Raw genomic sequence first — 19,245 nt, forward strand, 5'->3', positions numbered from 1 at the left:
CTGCACTGTGGAATTGCCCCTTAAAGCCAAACACACAGTCCACTCTGAGTCCAAAATTGCCAGGAGTGTGCTTTAGCACCTGGGACACCCACACTGTGGTCTGCTGCTTGTCCCACCTGCCCTGTCAGTGCCTGCCCCAGCACTGAGCAACCCCAGTAAAGGCAAGTAAACAGCAGACACTGCACAGGCCCTTATCTGCCACAGCACATGGGTGTTTTGCTCTCGCTGCATCGATTACCAGCCTGTCAATAACCAGCCCTCAGACTGCACACACAGATCAAAACTGTCACAGGAACCCCGGGGAGGAAGGATAATTCCTCTGACTTCCTTGGAAAACCAACCAAAATGTTGAATGTTCCTCCACAAAGCCACCAGAGACCAAATATGTCAGCTGAGCAGTTTTTATTTCTATAACACAGTTCTTTGCCATGGGCTTTCACATGGCTGTTCAGTACATGGCTATACTGTATAGTGATACAGAAAGTTCAGCAAGTGTCAGCTGGGGAGTACAAAATGTTAATCTTCTCATTGCAAGAGAGGCAGCAGATGCCAGCATTCCACCAGAAACCCAACCCCACCTCGCCAAGTAACATATGGCTGAGGTGAGAACAGCATTGATTAAAACTGCAAGCAGCAAAGTGCTGAACAATAACATTAAAAACCATTTTTTATTTCTGTAATTTACAAATATGCAAAGTATCAGGTTACTTAAAATTAAGAAGCATTTTGCTTACTAACATGAAACATTACTAATTTGTAATGTATCATTACATACACCAGGTATACAGGTTTCTGGGTCCCTGTGGTCTCATGGCACATGGTGCCAGTCTGGGCAGGTCATTCCTTGGACATCAGAGGGAAGAGCAGGAATAGACAACACTGCTCCCAGGAGGGTTTCAGGACCAGCTGCCTTCCACTCTCCCCTTCCTAATTTGCCACTCAATAACCTTGTTTTAACCACAGAAGGGCGTATTGTATTCAGAAAACAACAACACACACAGATACAATGTGTATCAACAAATCAACTGCTTCTGGCCTGCAAGTGCCAGGAACATTTCTGCATCCCTTGCACAACAAAACTCCAGGACCAGAACCAATTACTACAGCAATTGGGTTTGCATATTTAAAGTCCCTTACAGTACCTACAATAGAAAATATCTTACCGAGTAAGAGGAAATGAAACAGAACAGTCTTGCCAAATAAGTCTCATAATACAATTCTGGATGCTGCTCTAGTTGGGCACAGCCAAAGGGGACAGAGGAATATTGGTGAGGAAGAAGACAAAGCAACAGCTTTACAGCCTAAAATATTAAAGACTCCTCGGGAAGGCCCCTGGCAGCAGTCCAGATGTGACTGCAGCTGTTCTATTGCTGTCTGAAGGCAAAAGGCACATAATAAATCCTTGTCAGTGCTGTACAGAGCCAGCCTGGGACAGGGACAGCTCCAGAGCAGCACTCACAGCATGCTCAGCTCACCCACCTGCTGTGACACTGCAGTTGCCAGCACACAGCTCACACACAGTGTCCAGCTGCTCCTCCTGAGCAAGGACTGTGCTCCTGGGAGCTGAGCAGCTCATTAAGCACTTGTGGTCCATGTGGCAGTTACCTCACCTCAGAAAGGCAAGCTGAGGTGGGAGGGGTGTGGAAAACATCATACAAGAAGTGCCCCAGTAAAACCAGTCAGATAAACCCAGCTTCAGACTACATTAATAACCCAACATTTGCAACCAGATCTGAGTGGTGGGATTTAGTAAAGAGGCTCAGTCAGGACCTAATAACAGCATTGACAAGGCATTTAGGTCCTCAGAAACTAGCCTTAGGCCACTACAAAGGCAGCACCCACTTCTCTCACATCCAGTTATGAAGTGCAGGAATTCAGGGTGTGCCAGACTCCCATGAGCCCCAAAGGGGCAGTTCTGCCCTAGAGCTGCAGCCTCTCTTCCTACTTAGCAGCCCCTGGGGAAGGTGGGATGCTGAGGTGCTCTCACCTCTCCCACAGGCATGCAGTCACAGCTGGAGCAGAGTTTACTGTGAGCACACCACATCTGGCACCCAGCCTCCAGCTGGAGCCCAGTACTTCCAAAGAAATAACAAGGAGCACTCAGAAGGCACCTGTGACAGCTGCAGAGGCAAAATCAGCCTCTCAAACTCCCCCCATGCCTGGCTGCCCACGGCACCTGCCTCATATACCTGGGTTCTGGGCCTTGTAGGTGAGGATCTCTGCTGCCAGCCTCTGCGGGTCCAGCAGCCGGGGGAAGCGGCTCATCACGGCATCCACCAGGTGCGGGTGGAAGATGCCGCACAGCTTGACGTGCACGTTTGCCCTCTCCTCAGCAAACTGCTCCGAGCCACCCCAGGGCCCTGAGTCTCCATAGGCCGGGCCTGGGGCCCTCTGCACTGCACGGGGGTCAGGCACACTGGGGGATCTCACCTGGGGCAGCGGGAAGGGCTCTGACCAGAACTCCCGTGAGCGTGGCAGTGCAGCACTGAACTCCCCGGGCAGGCTGTACTGCCCTGCAGCACCCACGGGCACCCCATAGCCTGAGAAAGAGTGGGCAGCTCCTGAATGAGACATCTCAGGGCTGTACTGCAAGAAGCTAGCACCAGAGGAAGATGATTTATGGGAGCTGTGCTTGTAAGGGACCAGACCATTCTGCTCTAAGCTAGGGGAATGTGGGTAGACGGGTCTCTGCCTCCCACAGGTGCAGACGGGCACCTGCTCGGCGTGGGAATGGTCACAGTGACTGGAACATCTGTGGGGCCACATGTCAGACAGCTGGTTCTCCAGAGACCCAATGCCTGAGTCGAGATGCTCCTGAGAGATGTAAGACAGAGAGTCCATGGGAGGCTGCTGGTACCTGTCAGGGGAGACGCTGCCTGACACGCAGCCTTTGGCATGAAGCACAACGTCACTGGGCTTGGCTTTGTGGGCCAAGCTCTTCCTCTCTGCAGAGACCTTCTGTAAAGAGCTCTTGTCACTCTCTGTGGGCACAGAACACAAGAGCTCTGCCTGGGAACCCCGTTTCCCCTTTTTCTCCTCCTTGGCACTGGTACTTCTGGTTGGAGACAGCCTTGCGTTGGCACGGAGTTCATCAGCTAACGAGCGCTGGGGCTGGTTGATCCTTTCAGGATGGTAGAACTTACACTTAATGCCATAAGTGCATTTTTTCCCTGTGAGGAAAGCCAGAGCATGGAATGAGCAGTTGGATTTGACTAGATTAGGAATGACACTTGCACAGAAACCTTGTTCTCACATAAAGAAGGCAGGTCTTACCGTAAGGGCACTGCTGTTTCTTGTGTTCTGGAACTACAGGTTTCTTCCTGAGGAAGTTATCCAGGCTGGGGCCATGACGCCCTAAGGGATCATCTGGAGGCATAAACCTAAAGAAAAACAAACATCAGTAAGAGGCAGTTCACTCTTCTGAGCTGAGGTTTGGTTTCTTCTCAAAGCCTCCCATTTCACCGAAAATCAAAAGCTATCTGAGCCTTATAAAGCCCATTTCCTGCAGAGATAACCCTCCTGCTACCCAGCCCACACCAGCACAAAATGCTTCCCTTCAGGCACAGAAGAGGTTCAATGCTTGGTTGTCAACCAGAATTACTACCTGCTGCTGAGCCTGCTAACAATTGTCCTGTGAGGAAACTGCACCCTGAAGCTCTCCTTGGAGCTCCTAGCTCCAAATTAAGAGCAGCTACTGAGATGCCATCAACGTCTTTTGCCTTTGTATCCTACAGCTTTTATTTATTTCCTCACTGGCATTTTGCTCTTCTCAGGCATCACCTGCTTCATTTGAACAAGTTCACACAGATCTTTCTTAAAAGCCCAGGAAGATGTGACCATGACGCCTTGGAGTGGCTACCTGGGACAGAGGCTAGAGAGAGTTAGGAGAATAAAGTGGGGATTTATTAAAGGCCTTCAATAGATACACCTCAGGTAGTGCAAAAGCCTTGCACAGGCTACACTCAAGAGGGACCATGGGCACAAGTTTTTCAGACAGATATGAGTTTGGTCTATTTGCACATCAGGGGTTAATTGTCCAATTACAGCTTCAGGTAATGAAATCACATTCCCTCAGTTTTCTCCTCTCCAATTCACTTTTGTTTATACTTTTTGGAGTCTGATGCAGAGGGTGCCCTTGGATCTCAGGCGTGGAAGGATTGTTTTGTCTGACAAAGAGACCGGACTAACACTCCATACAGAGTTCAGATTTACACACTAACACAGGACCTGAAAACAACACAAAAAGAACACAAAAAAAATCTAAAAACTGAAGGCATCAGCCATACTTGTCATTGACAAAGGAGTACATCAGCAGACGCTCCTCGATGAACTTCTTCCACTCGGGCCGCTCGTTCTGCAGGTCCCTGTAGGTGTCGTTGGACACCACGATGCCGTCGGACTCGTGCGCCAGTTTGACGATGAAGCGATCGTCGTAGCACACCACGCGCTTGCCGCCCACCCGCCGTGATGGCGTGAACACCAGGATCTTCTTCTTCTCCAGCTCGCGCAGGATGTGCTGGTCTGGGGAAAACACAACTGTGAGCACACGCCTGTAGCTCTGGTTTCGTGCCTAAAGTGTTTTGGTTTTCTGAAATTCTTTCCCCAGGGAATTTTCTGTAAGTAGGAGAAATGTTCTTCTAACTGTAAATTTGTTATTCATTCCTTTCCCTAGGAATTCATCTTCATCTTCTTGATGTCCCTCTGGTCTGACCAATGTGATTAAAGAAGTTTACCTTTGTTTCACCAATCAAATTGGTCTGTGTGAAATAGTATAAAAGGAGGACACATCCCAAAAATAAAGGAGGCATTTTCACCCTTCTGAATCTCAGAGTCTGTGTTGTTGTGGTGTAAAAGAGCATCACACCTCCTGCACAGCCCGTCACATGGATAAAGTAACATTATAAATAAACAAAATCCATGTGAAGTCATTCTGTCTCTCTGTAATTCAGACTGTATTCAACCCTGCTCATCGCTGTCATAACAGGACACGATGCTTGACTCCAGTCAAGAAATCAGAAGGTTTTATTTACAATTCGTTCAGCCCTTTTATAACATGCTGTGCTAAAAAGGCATGTTATTGGTTCATAGGGCTGACACCTCTCCCATTAGCTGAGTAACAGAAATAGCAAACAACACCTGTTGTCATGAGAAAAAAAAAAATCATTTACACAAGGTCGTTTTGGGAAAAGAAAACTGTTGAAAAGTTTCCCTTGAGAAGAGCTAGCTCTTCTCAAGCTCAGAAAATATCGAGTCCACACATCGCTGTTCTGAGTTACTCAGAAATCTCAGCTCCCTACAAGCTCCCCTCAATTTGAATAATTCTGGCTAAATATGCTTCAGTTAGATACAAAGCACAAAGTGTATCCCTATAAGAGGAAAAAAAAAATCAAGAAATAAAAAACAAGAAGTTAGGAAGCACAGCAGTATTATATTCCTTGTTGTCTGAACTATTCCAACTGATTCAGGCAAAAGCTGGCTTAGGGGAGAAGTTAATGACTAATTCTCCCTGGTCAGCTCAGCTCACTGCAGCTCCTACTACTCAGACTTTCCATTCTGAAGTTAATTACTGACTTAGCCAGAACACTCTGCAAGCTCACTAAGTGACAGAGCAGTCAGCTTGAAAGGCTACTTTTGGTTTCCATATTTTCATACCTGTTATGAGTACATCAGGTCGGGGCTGCTCCTTCCTCCACGATGGCACAAAGACTGTGATGTCCTTGTGTCCCCTGTCCCAGAACCACTGGACAGCCAGAAGGATCCCTCGGCAGGAGAACACTTCTTTATTCCCATGGCTGCAAAGGAGAAAATTAAGACTTTAATTCCTTTATGATTCAGTACACACCAGTCAGGCAATGCAGAGCAAAGGGAGCTGGCAACTAGGACAAGCTTCAGTGAAGTGTTGAGGAGCACAGGCAGCAAACACAGACGCTTGTCTTGTGTAACAATAATCTCACTCAGACCTGCCCAGCACCCCTGTTCATTCCAGCAAACACCCAAATACTCACTGGGAAGGGAGACAGCAGCTGGAACTGTTGCAGCTGCTCTGAAACAGCCTCTGCTTCAACCCTGGCCTTCTGATGGTTATTTTTAGCCCAGAGCACAACGTGATCCCAAACCCCTTTGTGCTGCTCTGACAGCTAACGCCAGCGGCTGTTTCCTGCCAGGGTGCACTGTACTCCCACTGGGGGTTTGCTTACAAACTTGTCCTGATCACCTCAGGAAAATGAGATTTTATATATGCACTCTCACCTCAAGGAAAGATGATTCATTCCATGATGGCTCAAAACCTCATCTACAATTGCACTCCCTGCACAAAATGGCAACATCTCTCCTGTGATCAGCATTGCACGAGCGAACAGCTCACGGCAGTTGGAGAACAAAGTTTGACAACCTCGTCAGAAGCCACGTACTGATGCAAAAAGCTTCCTAATTATTCATTAGGTCATATCAATACGTTTCCAGAACTTCTAGGAGGAAACTGCCCCTCCTGTTTTACAAGCACTAGTATTTACAGTGCAATCAGCTCTTCTGCTGATAGCGTTTTTGGCAAACTTTCAACACTTCTATTCCAGCCTGATATGTCACCGTGGGGATCCAACTGCCCGTGCTCTGTGACAGCATTCATGCACTGCACCAAGAGGGGAACTGCTGTCAGGATTCAGGAAGATTTTCCTCACCTGGGCACTACCTGTCCCAAGTCTTACTCCTTCCAGCTGCACCTGAATGACATTTCAGCCCCTCACCAGAGCCACTCCTGCAGTGGCAGCAGGAGTGTTGCAGCACCACTACAGACAAGTTTCACTTCCCCTCCAGGCCTCACCCTTTCTTTGAAACGACAAAGAAGGCTGAAGAGCTGTACCAAAGTACTTAATCTGGAAGAACTAAACATTTGGCAACAGAACTAACACCTAAAGAGACACCTAACACACCTCCAGTAAGAATCCTAAGTTACAGAAGGCTGACAATCACCATCAGAAGATGCTCTAAAAGTTTTCTCCAATATCAGATGGATTTAGCCACAAATAGTCAGTCACAACTTTTTAGAGATAAATGTGAATATCAAATCCTTTCTGGTGGATTTTTTGTTGTTGTTTGAATTTTTTTTAATTATTATTTTATTTTTTGAGTCCCTGCGACCAACCTCAAACCTCCAGAAGGCAGCTAATTGGGCTGATCTGATTTGGCAGCAGCCAAAGAAAAATTCCCTTAGAAGGAAGTAAAAGCTTATTTCCACTATGATTTGCATAAGTTTGTCAAGAGCTGTTGAGGGAGGCCGCTGTACACACTGCAAATGAATCAGCAGGGAACATCACACCATCAATACAGGAAGTTTCAGAATGGAATTCCCCTTCTAGCAAATTGCTTAAAAAAAAAGCCAGACTGCTTCTCTCATGTCAGACCCTGGGCTCTGGCCTGGCCTGACTCACAGCTCAGCTGTGATTTCCCCTCTGCATTTTGGGGTTAACTTTCCCCAGTAAGAGGCTCCTCGTTAACAAACACAGCCAATCGTGCTGGTAAAGCCCAAGCACTTATCCAAGGTAAACTTTGCTGCCACAGTCACTTATCAGCCTGGGCTCACAATAGGCCATTTTCCACAGTGCTCCCAGAGCTTTGGAGGGGGTAGGAACTGGAACAAGGTTCTCTTCAGGGACACCAGGCACAGCTTTCCCTCTCCAGCCCTTTTCCACTGCCATCACCCTTTCCTCATTCGCCCTGGGACTTGCCTGTGTCCCATCACTCTCAGTTCTGTTCTCAGAACTGTCAGCCAGGGCTTGGCAAAAGCCACACCTGCAAACAAACCTCCACGCAGCACTTTCACCTCAGACAAACCTACTGCAGCCCACACTGCAGTTCCACCTGCACCCAGGGTTATTTTTTATAAAACCTGAACGCACAAACATAAACAACAGACGGGGCGGCTTCTGAGCTGTAGCAGAAAAAAAAGCTTTCAGAATGTGGTGCATTAAATTTTAAGAGCTCAGAAGCCCCACTAAAAGTTTTCTCCAATATCAGATGGATTTAGTTACACTATGCAGAGGTGGGGAATACATCCTGCTGGGATTGGGGTGAGGGCAAGCAATGCTCACCATCATGGGAGGGTGAAAGTGGGGATATCACACCAATAAATACCCAGCCCTGAGATTCTGGATGCCTCATGGATACTGAGAGCTCACAGTGTCCAACAGGGACACATGAAATGCTGAGGACAAGCCACAGCCCTGCCTTGGCAACACCTCTGACATCTCACCGTTCTCTGCTTTACACAGAAATTCACCAAAACACAAGAGCCACAATTCAGAGACAAGTCTCGAGCGGAGACATTACAAACCCTCCTTTAATTAACCCTATAATTATTTATTGAGCAACTTCCTGCTACGGGAACTTACACAAAGCCACCAGTTGCGAGAACAACGTCCCTCCAGCCGCCCCTCAGCCCTAGAGCCGAGGAGGAAATGTCTGTTTTGGAGGAAGCACCGCCGCCCTCATCATCGCCCCATGACTGCTGGCGACAAGACGGCAAACCTGATGCTGGAGAGGAAAATATTACCAACCCTTTTCCAAACACACAGAGAAGCGGCTGCTTAGAGCGAAGCGCTCACAGCTTTTCTGGCAGAGCTGCTGCCCGGAGAGGCCACACAGCCCCAGCCCCGCGTCCCCCGGGCTCACCTCATGGCCACGTTGCTGCCATCGATGACGATGGGCTTCAGGTTGTCGCTCTCCGTTTCTTCAGGGCCCGGAGCCGGGGATTTGTTACCGGCGCCTCCCCGAGGGACCAGCGGGGCCTCTCCGGGCTCAGCCGCGGCCTCGGGGCCGTCCCGCTCGGCCGGGCCGTGCTTCACCAGCTCCCCCAGCACCGCGTTGGTGTCGGCGCCCAGGCCCAGCTTCTGCAGCACGACGCGGATCTCCTCCGAGGAGTAGCCGAGCTTGCGGAAAAAATCCACCCTCAGCTGCAGCTCGGGGCCGTCCCCTGAGGGGCTGTCGGCGCTCATCCCCGCCGAGGCCCGGGCCGGGGGCGGCAGCGCCTCAGGCCAGGCCGGGGCCAGGCTGCCCGCGCTCATGGCCCTGCGGGGGACCGGCGGCTCCTGAGGGGCGACAGCGGCTTTAGCGGCGGCCCCTCAGCGCAGGCCGCGGTGCTGGGAGCTCCCCAGCGCTCACCGCGCCGCCAGCGCCGGGCTGCCGGGGCTGCTCCATGGGGCCGGAGCGCGGCGGGGCGGAGGCCGAAGGTTTATAGCGGGGAGACGGAAGGGCAGAGCCGGGGGAGGAGCGGCCGCCGCTTCCCGGCCCGCCCAACCCGGCCCAGCCCGGGCTGGTGGTGCTGCTTGGACACCCACAGGGCACCGCAAAGGGATAAATGTGCCTTTCACCACCTGCAGCCCAGTTCAGCAGCTTGGCCGTGATTCAGCTTTTTATATCCAGCCCGTTTTATCGAGCCCGGCGTGCAGAGGAGGTAGGAGGTGGTAGGAAATATCTGTCATATCTCACCCAGTGTCATCCGCCACCCCCAAGGAGCTGCAGGGGTTAAAAATCTGCACTACGAAACGTGAAAAAAAAAAAAAAAAAAAAAAAAAAAGAACTTTTCAAATCTCTGACTTCTGATTAATCACGCCTAAACAATTTAATGGAGGTAGTTGCAAATTTGCCTCCCCCGAGGCCATGTACCGGAGCCCAGCTCGGGAGCGAGGAACTCTCCCAGTTACAGGAATGCATTTGCATTCATCTTCCTTGTGGTTACCCCGAAACAATCATTTTTCCTTGTCTCTGGCCGTGTCTGAAACCGCACTTGTGTGCTCAAACAGTAACACACACACGGAGCCAGATTCAGATCAGAGATAATCCCTACTCGGTTCTTAAGTAGGTGCTTTCCCAACACTTCTTTCCCTTGGAATCTACTCCAGTCAGCATGAATTTAGCATTGTTTGTGTGCTTTTCCTTCCAGGCTGAAGTGTGTTGCACCAGAAAGTGTGGCCACAGATGTGCTTGGTGTGGGATGTCCCCCAAGGAAGAGGCACCAAGCTGCATCTCCTGATCTATGCAAAGCAGGGACAGCAGCCACATGGCTCTGTTTGGTGAAAGAAAAGCCAGGAGAGAGGGAGGCTGTTGGCTTCTCCACCCAAAGAGTCAAGGGAATCACACTTCAGAACTCCTCATGGGTGATTTGGACTAATTTTTTTTTTCTTTTTCACATTTGCAAACTTCTTTGAACAGTACTTTTTTTTTTTTTTTTTTTTTTTTTTTTTTTTTTTTTTTCTTTTTGGTACTGCAAGGCCTGTGGTGGAGGCTGCACTTTCTGAGGATATGAAGATTCACAGAACAAAGCCTGTGCTGCTGGAATCATGGATGCACTGAGGCTCTCTACTTCGAGGCAAGAGACTCTGCTTTTTCTGGCCAGTGCTGTGCCTACAGCAGGGCAGCTGCATCATCCCCTTTCTGTGGCTCACACCACAGCAGGGCTCACACCTCAGTCCCTCTACAACACACCTGTGGCCACAGGAAAGAGGTGGAAGTCCCCATCATAGCAAGAGAGAGCACTGGGCTGTTCCAAGGAGGCAGCTGTGAGACCAAGGAGAGGACAAGGCTGGCAAGGCCAAGGTGCCCCCAGGATGGTCATTAAGAGCTGCCAGCAGCATCTCATCCTGCCCAGTTGGGGATTCTGGTGTGCAAAAAAAGGAATTAAAGCATCCAGGGGCAGTGGGGACACAAAGTGGATGGGCTCAGTTCCCCTCCCAGTCCTCCACCTCCATCCTCTCCTCTGCTGACTCACTGTAAGCTTTCCTCCAGCCTGGTTCCTTGTTCAAGTCTCACAAAATCCTGATGCCACATTTTTCTAGGGATTGCCACCCCCATGTCCTGGATTTTAAAAGAAGAGCTTGTCCTCTGGCAGAGCCTTTCATCTCCCACTCATTTAACACAGTCAAAATAGGTGACGTTCAAGGCTCCCATTATTAGGTGGGGAAAAAAACTGGCCTTGTCCCAGTTCCTTGGGAAGTGATGCAGCTTTGCAGCTCCTGATAACCAGCCACAACCAGGAGCCCTGACAGCAACGTGGCCCTGGACCTGGCTGCTTACCTATGGAGGCTCAAGGCAGTTAACTCACTTCTAAAACAGGGCTAATTAAATTTCATTTATAAAAGCCTGTGTGGGACCATTATGTTAATTAAAGACAATTTAACTGGCCTTGTTTAGTAGCATTTGGGAGTAAATTAAACTGAATTAAGGCCACTTTAATTCTGAATGAGAATTTTATGCAGAATTTTAATGTTCTACTTTAAACTTAGTTAATTCAATTTAATTTTCTTAAGAATCCTGTGTAGACAAACCCTGAGTAATGAAGTACCTACTAAAGCACCTGCTCCAAGCTGAGCTCATTTCTCAGCTTTTCTGGGGGTTGACATGGCTGGGATTGGCTGCCTTGGGATCTTTGTGTTTCCAACAGTTTTGGTGTCCTAAATGCCTTGCTCATCTCACTGCACTCACCTACATGAGCTTCTGGTGATGAAATGAATTGTTCCAGCACCTGCAACTCAAGAGGCTTGCAGAGCTGCTTCTGGATTCTCTTTTACAACAAGCAGTATAATTTATTACAGAGGACTCAGCACATTCCGGAATTAAAGGAAGAACAAATGATGATTTATGCCCTTTCTTTGGAACAGGGTCACCATGCCTCACGAGGAAAGCTGAAGCAACATCCCTTTGTGGTTGTTTTTACAGTGCAGCCACTCAGATTCATGGTGGTGCTACTTGAGAGACAATCTGCTGCTCTGACTGGCCTTGATGAAGAAGTCTCTGATGGCAGCACTGTCATGGGTTGCTGGAGTGAAAAGTCATCAGCTGAGCAAAGCCCTGGTCTGATCTCATGCCCAGTGGAGCCACTGAGGGAAGTTTACTCCCACTCTTGTGTTGGGTAAGAGTTCCTGACATCCAGACCCAAGTGCTGTGGGTTGTAGTGATTCCAGAGGAGAAATGAACCTCAGGTCTTCTCAGAAAAAAGGAAAATGTAGCAAGGGAGGACTAGAGGAGAAGCTTATCAAGAATGTGCAGAACTCATGTTTGGAGCCTGCAGTCCTTGTCACGCTCCTTGTGGTTCTCCCAGTGCTGCCTTCACCCACGAGTGTGGGATTCCATATGCAGCTGCAGACAAGTAGATGGATTTTTCTCTGGAACATTCTATTTTGAACTTACTCCATGGGCTTTAAGGAGATCCTCATAAGCACTCTGCAGAGTAGCTACTCCCTGAGTAGCCTGAGGGCTCCTTGCAGAGCAGGCATGTTTCTGAGCTCTGGAGGAGAGTGCCTGCTCCCCAGGGACCATACCAAGGAAATTTATTTGGCTGTCACTCTGTGCCTGACTAGACACGGCCTTAGGTTCTCCTCTGAGTAAGCAGCCTTGATCTCTACCTTTGGTCTTAGTGACTGATGGCATTAAGTTATAGGATGAACCTTTCTCCTCAATGACAGATGCATTGGGCACACCCTGGCAATTTTTTTTTCTCGTGCACTTTTGTCAAGGAAAAGAGTCATCCTTCGAGGGACTTGTGGGCTATAAATCTGTCATTGTTGAGGTTTGAAGCGACAGAGGCAGCAGAAGCCTCAATATCACCCAGTCTTTCATCTGAACCTGGGAAAGCAATTCCTCCACACCCCTGTGCCAAAGGCAGGGGGGAACAGTCCCACTGTCCCTGCTCAGGATGCATCAGCAATTCAATATCTGGTGATACCTCCTCTTTGTGATCATTTCATCTCAGCATCATTTCTAGCAGCAGTACCCAGAGCATCCACACTCCAGCAGCACTCTCTCTGTTCTGAAGCAGCACTCCTGGCTCACCAGGCAACCCCGGGTTTCCAGCAGCTTGGTCAAGAGCAGAGAGAAGCAGCAAAATTCAAGTAACGAGTAACGCTGGGAAAAACCGAGCGGTTGCGCAAGTGGCCGTGACAGCAGCATTTACTGTTTTGCTCAGCTCTTCCCAGCTGTGGCCTCTCTGCTGGAAAATGTCAGTGGTCCCCTCATCCAGAAATATCCCTGCCTGCTCAGCCCCAGTTTAGTTTGGATGCAGTGTCCTGCAGCTCTGGATTTGGTGTACTCAGACATGCCTGGGAGTATTCGCTACTTCAGAACGAAAAGAATAATAAAAGTTGAACAAACACTTCATGGTATTAATGTAAGATGTTTAAATAGACAGTCACAGAATATTTTATCCCACCCAGGTTGATGTGAAGAGCAGAAGATTTATGCCTATGGCTAAGCAAATACCTCCTAAGAAGTCACATCCATCTGGGAAGTGGTTTTTGTTCTAAGGAACTGAAAGCAGAGCAGCAGTGTCAGCTCTGGGCCCCAGGAAGTCAGAGAAGCACGTAAAGTCCCAAACCCCAATGGTTTAACTCCTGGACAACTTCCGGACCTTCTCTGCAAAGTGGGGTCGTAATCTCTGGAGACACAGGCTGGGTTTCCCCAACGCTTTTGTTGGGAAAGGGAGGTCCCGCCTCTAATCACACATTCCCAGTCAGGAAATTAATTTCCTCCTCCTGCGGGGTCCGGGAGGCTTTGGGGGCCTGCGCAATGTGGGGCAGCGCCGGGCGTCCCGGGGGACGGATGTGTGTCAGCGGGACAGACGGACAGACAGACAGACACACAGACACAGCTCGCCCTGATGTCAGCGCCAGCGGCCGGCCCGATGTGACTCAGGAGCTGCCAGCGTGGGGACAAGGCAGGGCTCAGGAGGTGGTTCCCACCTGCTCAGGACACACCTGAGGAGGTGTTTGTTACCTGGCCCAGGAGCCGGGGAAAGGTCGTTCCCATGCCCGGCTCGGGGGCTGAGCTGAGCGAGCACAGCACAGCAATTGTGCAAGGCTGAGCAAAGCAAACAGCAGCGGCCTCCCCCTGCGCTGGCTCTGTCTGCTCCGGGAACAACCCGGCAGAGTGAGGCAACACGGTGCTTTCGCTCCCTTGGGCTGGGGATTTCCCCGCTGCGAGGCGTGGCCGTGCTGGAGAGCGGCTGGAGCAGAGCCGAGTGCTGCCTCCTGCTGCTGCTGCTGCTGCTGCTGCTGGGGAGTTGTGGATTTTTGGGGAGCTCCCCTGGCACAGCACAGTGCTCAGGATGCTATAGTTGGAGGTTTGGGTCACTCTCACCCCCAGCCCAAATCCTGGTCCCAGCCCGGCCCCAGCCTGTCTTTCCACTTTTACACAACCGTGTGCAGGAGTGATGCATTTATTGCAAAACAGCTTCTGGAGCGGAGACTCAAGAGGCAATATTCGGTGTGTGGGATCTGAGGTCTGTTTGTCAGACAGTTTCAGTTCAGACCTCGCCAGTCTTAACATCCTCCCAAGCCCACACACCTGATTCACAGCTGACATCAAGGGAAGGGGCAAAGAAATGATTGCGCGTTTGTTTTCCTCTTTGGGACAACTGCCTTTTTTTCCTAAGAATCAGATTTGCTTTCTCAGCCTTCCACCTAGAGGCCTAAGCGAGGCTTTACAGTTTAGTCTAAATGTTCTGGTTTGTTGTCTCAGCTTTGCGGATGAGAATGATGATGAGATGCAGAAAGTCGGTTAATGCTTGGCCAAGGCTGGTTATTGCCACTTCCAGTCCTGCTGACAAACACATGTTCTTTGCTGGGCTTGTCTGTCCAACCTGATGTGCAAAATTGAAAACTTGTCCCTTGGTTTATAATCTTAAATTCTCTCCACAGTAACTACCAGCAAATTCTGATTGCTCAGAGCTGGAGGTGGATCTGGTGTGCCTCACCCCTATCCCTGTTTGCGATCCTGCCTCTTTGCAAACCTGGAGGAGCAGCACATCCTTCTTTCTTCCTGCTCCATGCAGAGTTTCTGTGACGGTAGAAAGTTGCCCATTTACCAGCAATAATTGCATTTTGGTAGAAGACATGTTCTCATGAAAACAGGAGGCTGGCTTTTGCTTCCCATTTAGGTTTGCTTTAACAGACACATTCATGTGCTGATGAAATTAAGGGAAAAAAAAACTTGTGCATGTAGCAGCTCCCTAAGAGTCATAAATCAGTGCCCCAGCAGCCTGTTCTGACTGCTCAGGAGGTGCTGTGCCTCACCAGCAGCCTCAGTTTCTGTGGTTTGCTGTTATCACACACTTCAGGCTGCTCCTGCACAGCCACAATCCCCACAGTCCTGCAGGATCTGCAGAGCTGCCCAGTGCATCCCAGAGAGGAATGCTGTGGGGATTTGGGGGTCTGAAATTGCCAGAGAAATGTCTTTAACTATCCCTGAAGGGAGCAGTTGAGCACCTCCCATTGCAGTGCTCCTGGGCTGGCTCAGTGCTCTGAGCATCACCAGGTGACAGTGCAATAAAACCTCCTGAACTGCAAATACTGATCCATTTAACATGACTACAAAAAAAAAAAATAAAAAATAAAAATCCATGCCAATAACCTGTTGAAGCTTAAAGCATTTAAACAATTCTCTATCTTTTTGTAGTTCTCTGTAATAATAATTAAATGACCTTTAAAATGGCAGTGGGTGGAAAAATTGTTCAAAGCTGAATGGCAATTCAGCAACTGCTGAAGAACATTGAAAATCAAGTAGAATAAACTCACTTTGATGTAAAGGGAAGTGAAGCAATCAAGTCTGAAGCTGGAAGTTTGTTTATTTGTGCTGACTTACAGATCCCATTGGGCAGAATAAATACGGGATCACTGAGCACCCAAGGGATCAGTGAACACCTCCCTCTGCCTCCAGAGCAAGGCACAGCAGAGAGGTGACAACAAGTTTGCTTTGCCATGACCAGCAGCTATTGGAGGGTGGTTGAAGCTGCTGAGGGCTTTGGTCCTTCTGAGGATCCCTCAGGAGGAGCTGGTGAAATCCCCTGTGTGTGTCACACAGCAGGTCTGGAGAGGAAGGAGCTGGTCTCTCTTCCCTGTACCCACCTGCCAGGCAGCAAAGGGCCCCTCTGCCCTTGTGGCTTTGAGCAGTGGTGGTTTCACTGTGCCAGCCATCAGCAGGGCTGGGGACACACAGGACACAAACAGGGTGCACAGAACACACATAGGGCACACACAGGACAAAAAAGGCACACAGGGCATACAAAGGACACACAGGGTGCACACAGGGCACATAAAGGACACACAGGACACACAGGGCACACACAGGACACACAGGACACACACAGGACACACAGGGCACACACAGGACACACATAGGACACACACAGGGCACACACAGGGCACACACATGGTGCTCAGGGTGCACAGGGGACACAGGACACATGGGACACACAGGGCACACACAGGACACACACAGAGGACACACAGGACACACAGAGGACACACAGGACACACACAGAACACACAGGACACTCAGGGTACACACAGGGGACACAGGACACACAGAGGACACACAGAGGACACACAGGACACACACAGGACACACAGGGCACACACAGGACACACACAGAGGACACACAGGGCACATAGGGCACACACAGGGCACACACAGGACACAGAGGGCACACATAGGACACACACAGGGCATATAGGGTGCACACAGAACACACATAGAACACACACAAGACACACACAGGACACACACAAGACACACACAGGACATACAGAACACACAGAGGACATACACAGGACACACAAGACACACACAGGACATACAGAACACACAGGCTGCACACAACTGAAGGGCTCCTGCATGTCTCACTGCACATACCCAGAGGCAAGCACTGTCGAGTGACAGAGGGGACAGAAGCACTGGCAGGTGACAGAGGGGACAGAAGCACTGTCGGGTGACAGAGGCCAGGCCAGGCAGAGCCTGCAGCGTCCTGGGAGAGGAGCTATTGCTGCACTGCTGCTGGCACAGCCTCCGTGCTGGTATCGCCACTCCGCAGCCTTGCGCTGGATTTGATCCCCACAATACACGGGATTTATCTCTCTCGCTTTCATGTGCCTTTAAGGAAACACCACTTTTTATCTCGTTTCTGCCGCTTTTTTTATCATCACAAAGAGTTTTTAATGAAATGAGAAAGCGTCTGTTTCTGCGGGCCGACGTGGCGTGGGTAATTTCAATATAAAACAAACAAGGCGCCTTTCAAAATTAAAATTTTATGTGTGGCATTTTTCTCATTTAACGGAATGCACAAAGACGGGCAAAACCAATTAACGGGAGGTTGAGACTCAGCAACTGGCAAAATTAAACAACAGGACTCTGCAAATGGAATGATTTGTTCAAAGAAAGCTGGAGGAGGGGATGGAGAGGAGGACGGAAGCAAGGCTGTGATCAAAAATCCATCACCTCTTAAAAATAAATGCAGACAACCTGCTTCTTGATTCATGTTCCTCAGACAGGCTCCAGAGACCCACAGCCCAGGTGGAAACCTTGGGGAATGGCATGGTCTGGGAACAACAGCTTTTGGGAAGAGCTGGGGATGTCCCAAGTCAGGGTTTGGATGCTGTGAGTGACAGAAGTTGGTTCCCAAAATGAACCTGCCCCAGAGCAGCAGCTAGTTTGGGTGCAGGGTGCTCTAATGACCCTTCAGGATTGGGTTGCTTCCATCCCCTGATTTCCCTCTGCTTCCAAATCCCCTCCCACCAAGGAAAAAATCAGTTCCAGGAGGAGTTAAGCTGGAGGCAAGAAGGAAAGCAGGGGGAGGATGGAGGTGCCTGAGCAGGAGCAGAGGCAGCTCTGTCCCCTGCACATGGCCCTGCTCCTGTGCCCTGATCAGAGAACACCGTGGGGGCTCCAGATGAACCATCTTAAAAGAGAGGAAGAGTGGAATTAAGGCTAATCACTTGCTATCAACCATCAACCGGGGCTGTGCCTGCAGAGTTCAGGATTTACAGTCCCTGGGAGCCAACCTGAGCTGGGCTCTGATTGCTGCAATCACTGCAAAACAGGGCTGGGGCTTATTTGCCTGTTTAGCTCATAATTTGTGGTGTGAAGTGCTGAGTTCTTTAAGGTGAGAAGGTGTAGGGACCTTATTTAACTGGGAATTTAGGCCTGCTGGACCAGAGTCCTGCCTCATCATACAAGTGAGCCAAGATTTTTCTTTGGTGTGCTGGAGCCCCAGAGATCACAGTGGGAGAGTCTTGCCTGGTGAATGAAATGTGGAGCAGCATTATTCCCTGTGCTCCCAGCTCTGCTTTCCACAGAGAGACTGATGGAGAAGGCAAAAATCACTTGCCAGTGAGGACTAGCAGCCATCCAGCCCTGCGTGTCTTAGAAGAAGATGCAATTCTTGGGGGGAAGAAGTTGGGAATGGATTTGCTGAACACCCGTAGCAGCCTGGGCAGAAAAAGATTGTGCACTTAGAGCTAATATTTCAGCCCAGTGCTATTTGTGGCTGGCAGTCTGGATGAAAGGAGAGGGCCCTAGACCTGGGTCTGGAGGAGGACACCTGATATGGTTTAATACATGGGCAGGTTTTATAAGCCATGTGTAAATGTGTCAATCTCTGAGGGTCCAGCCCTTGCAGATTGGCTTAAAATAATTTCAGCCAGGCTGCTCTTCAGAGGTGTTTTGTAAAGCAAAATGTTTAATGAATGAAAAATGACAAAATAACAAATGTTACAGAAAACAAAAGATAAAGCTGCTCAGAGGTGTCCGAGAAACCTCTGACACCCTGCTAGAAACACTCCAAAAATCCCTTAACTTCCTTTGTGCTCCGTCCTAAACATGGAATTTTAGGGGGGACAATTTAGCCATTTAGCCTGCTGTCAATAGGGAGAGATACAGGATTTGAAGAACAGCAAAAAGGTTCAATAGATGCTTCTCTCAGCACTGAGCAAATCACTGTCAGAAGGGCATCAAAGTATCTGAGTTCTTTACCTTATAAGAAATTCAAGGGGTGAATCTTAAACTTTTCCCTGTATGGAGAACACTTGCTGAGTGTGGGAAATCCATTCCTACAGAGTGTGGGAAATCCATTCCTACAGACACCTACAGGAATCACCCCTCGGCCCTGGTCCAGCTTGGCCATGGGAGCACCTGGAGAGTGGCACAGCCCTCCCTGGGGCAGGACATGGAGCAGGAACCTTCTGTGTCTGCGAAATGAAACTTCAGTGAAAGGAGAAAAGCACGGCTGGGGAAAGAGAGGAGCGAGCTGCCAAACCAGGTAATCCATCTCCAGCAGCGTCTGCGTCAAGATGATTCATGCCTTCCAATTTACTCCCGGCTCAAATCTGAAGTAAATCAACCCAGACTGTTCCCACCCCGTGCCGGGACACGGTGTCAGTGTGGAGAACATCCCACCCCGCCCATCCATCTCCATGGGCCCGCAGC

At 49.6% G+C, this 19,245-nt stretch overlaps 1 protein-coding gene across 1 annotated transcript; it reads right to left on the bottom strand.

Moving 5' to 3' along the window:
• Nucleotides 1–387: 387 nt before the first annotated feature.
• ZC3H12A (zinc finger CCCH-type containing 12A) lies at nucleotides 388–9,059 on the bottom strand (the record flags this gene model as incomplete). The annotated part of the gene is made up of 5 exons (XM_083879379.1): nucleotides 388–3,170; nucleotides 3,274–3,380; nucleotides 4,287–4,521; nucleotides 5,653–5,792; nucleotides 8,668–9,059. The coding sequence occupies 5 exons, from the start codon at nucleotides 9,057–9,059 to the stop codon at nucleotides 2,182–2,184; spliced, it is 1,863 nt and encodes a 620-aa protein (XP_083735505.1). The 3' UTR covers nucleotides 388–2,181.
• Between the last annotated feature and the right edge of the window lie 10,186 nt (nucleotides 9,060–19,245).

Source organism: Zosterops lateralis (genome assembly GCF_965231275.1).
Source record: "Zosterops lateralis genome assembly, chromosome: 28".
NCBI lineage: Eukaryota > Metazoa > Chordata > Aves > Passeriformes > Zosteropidae > Zosterops > Zosterops lateralis.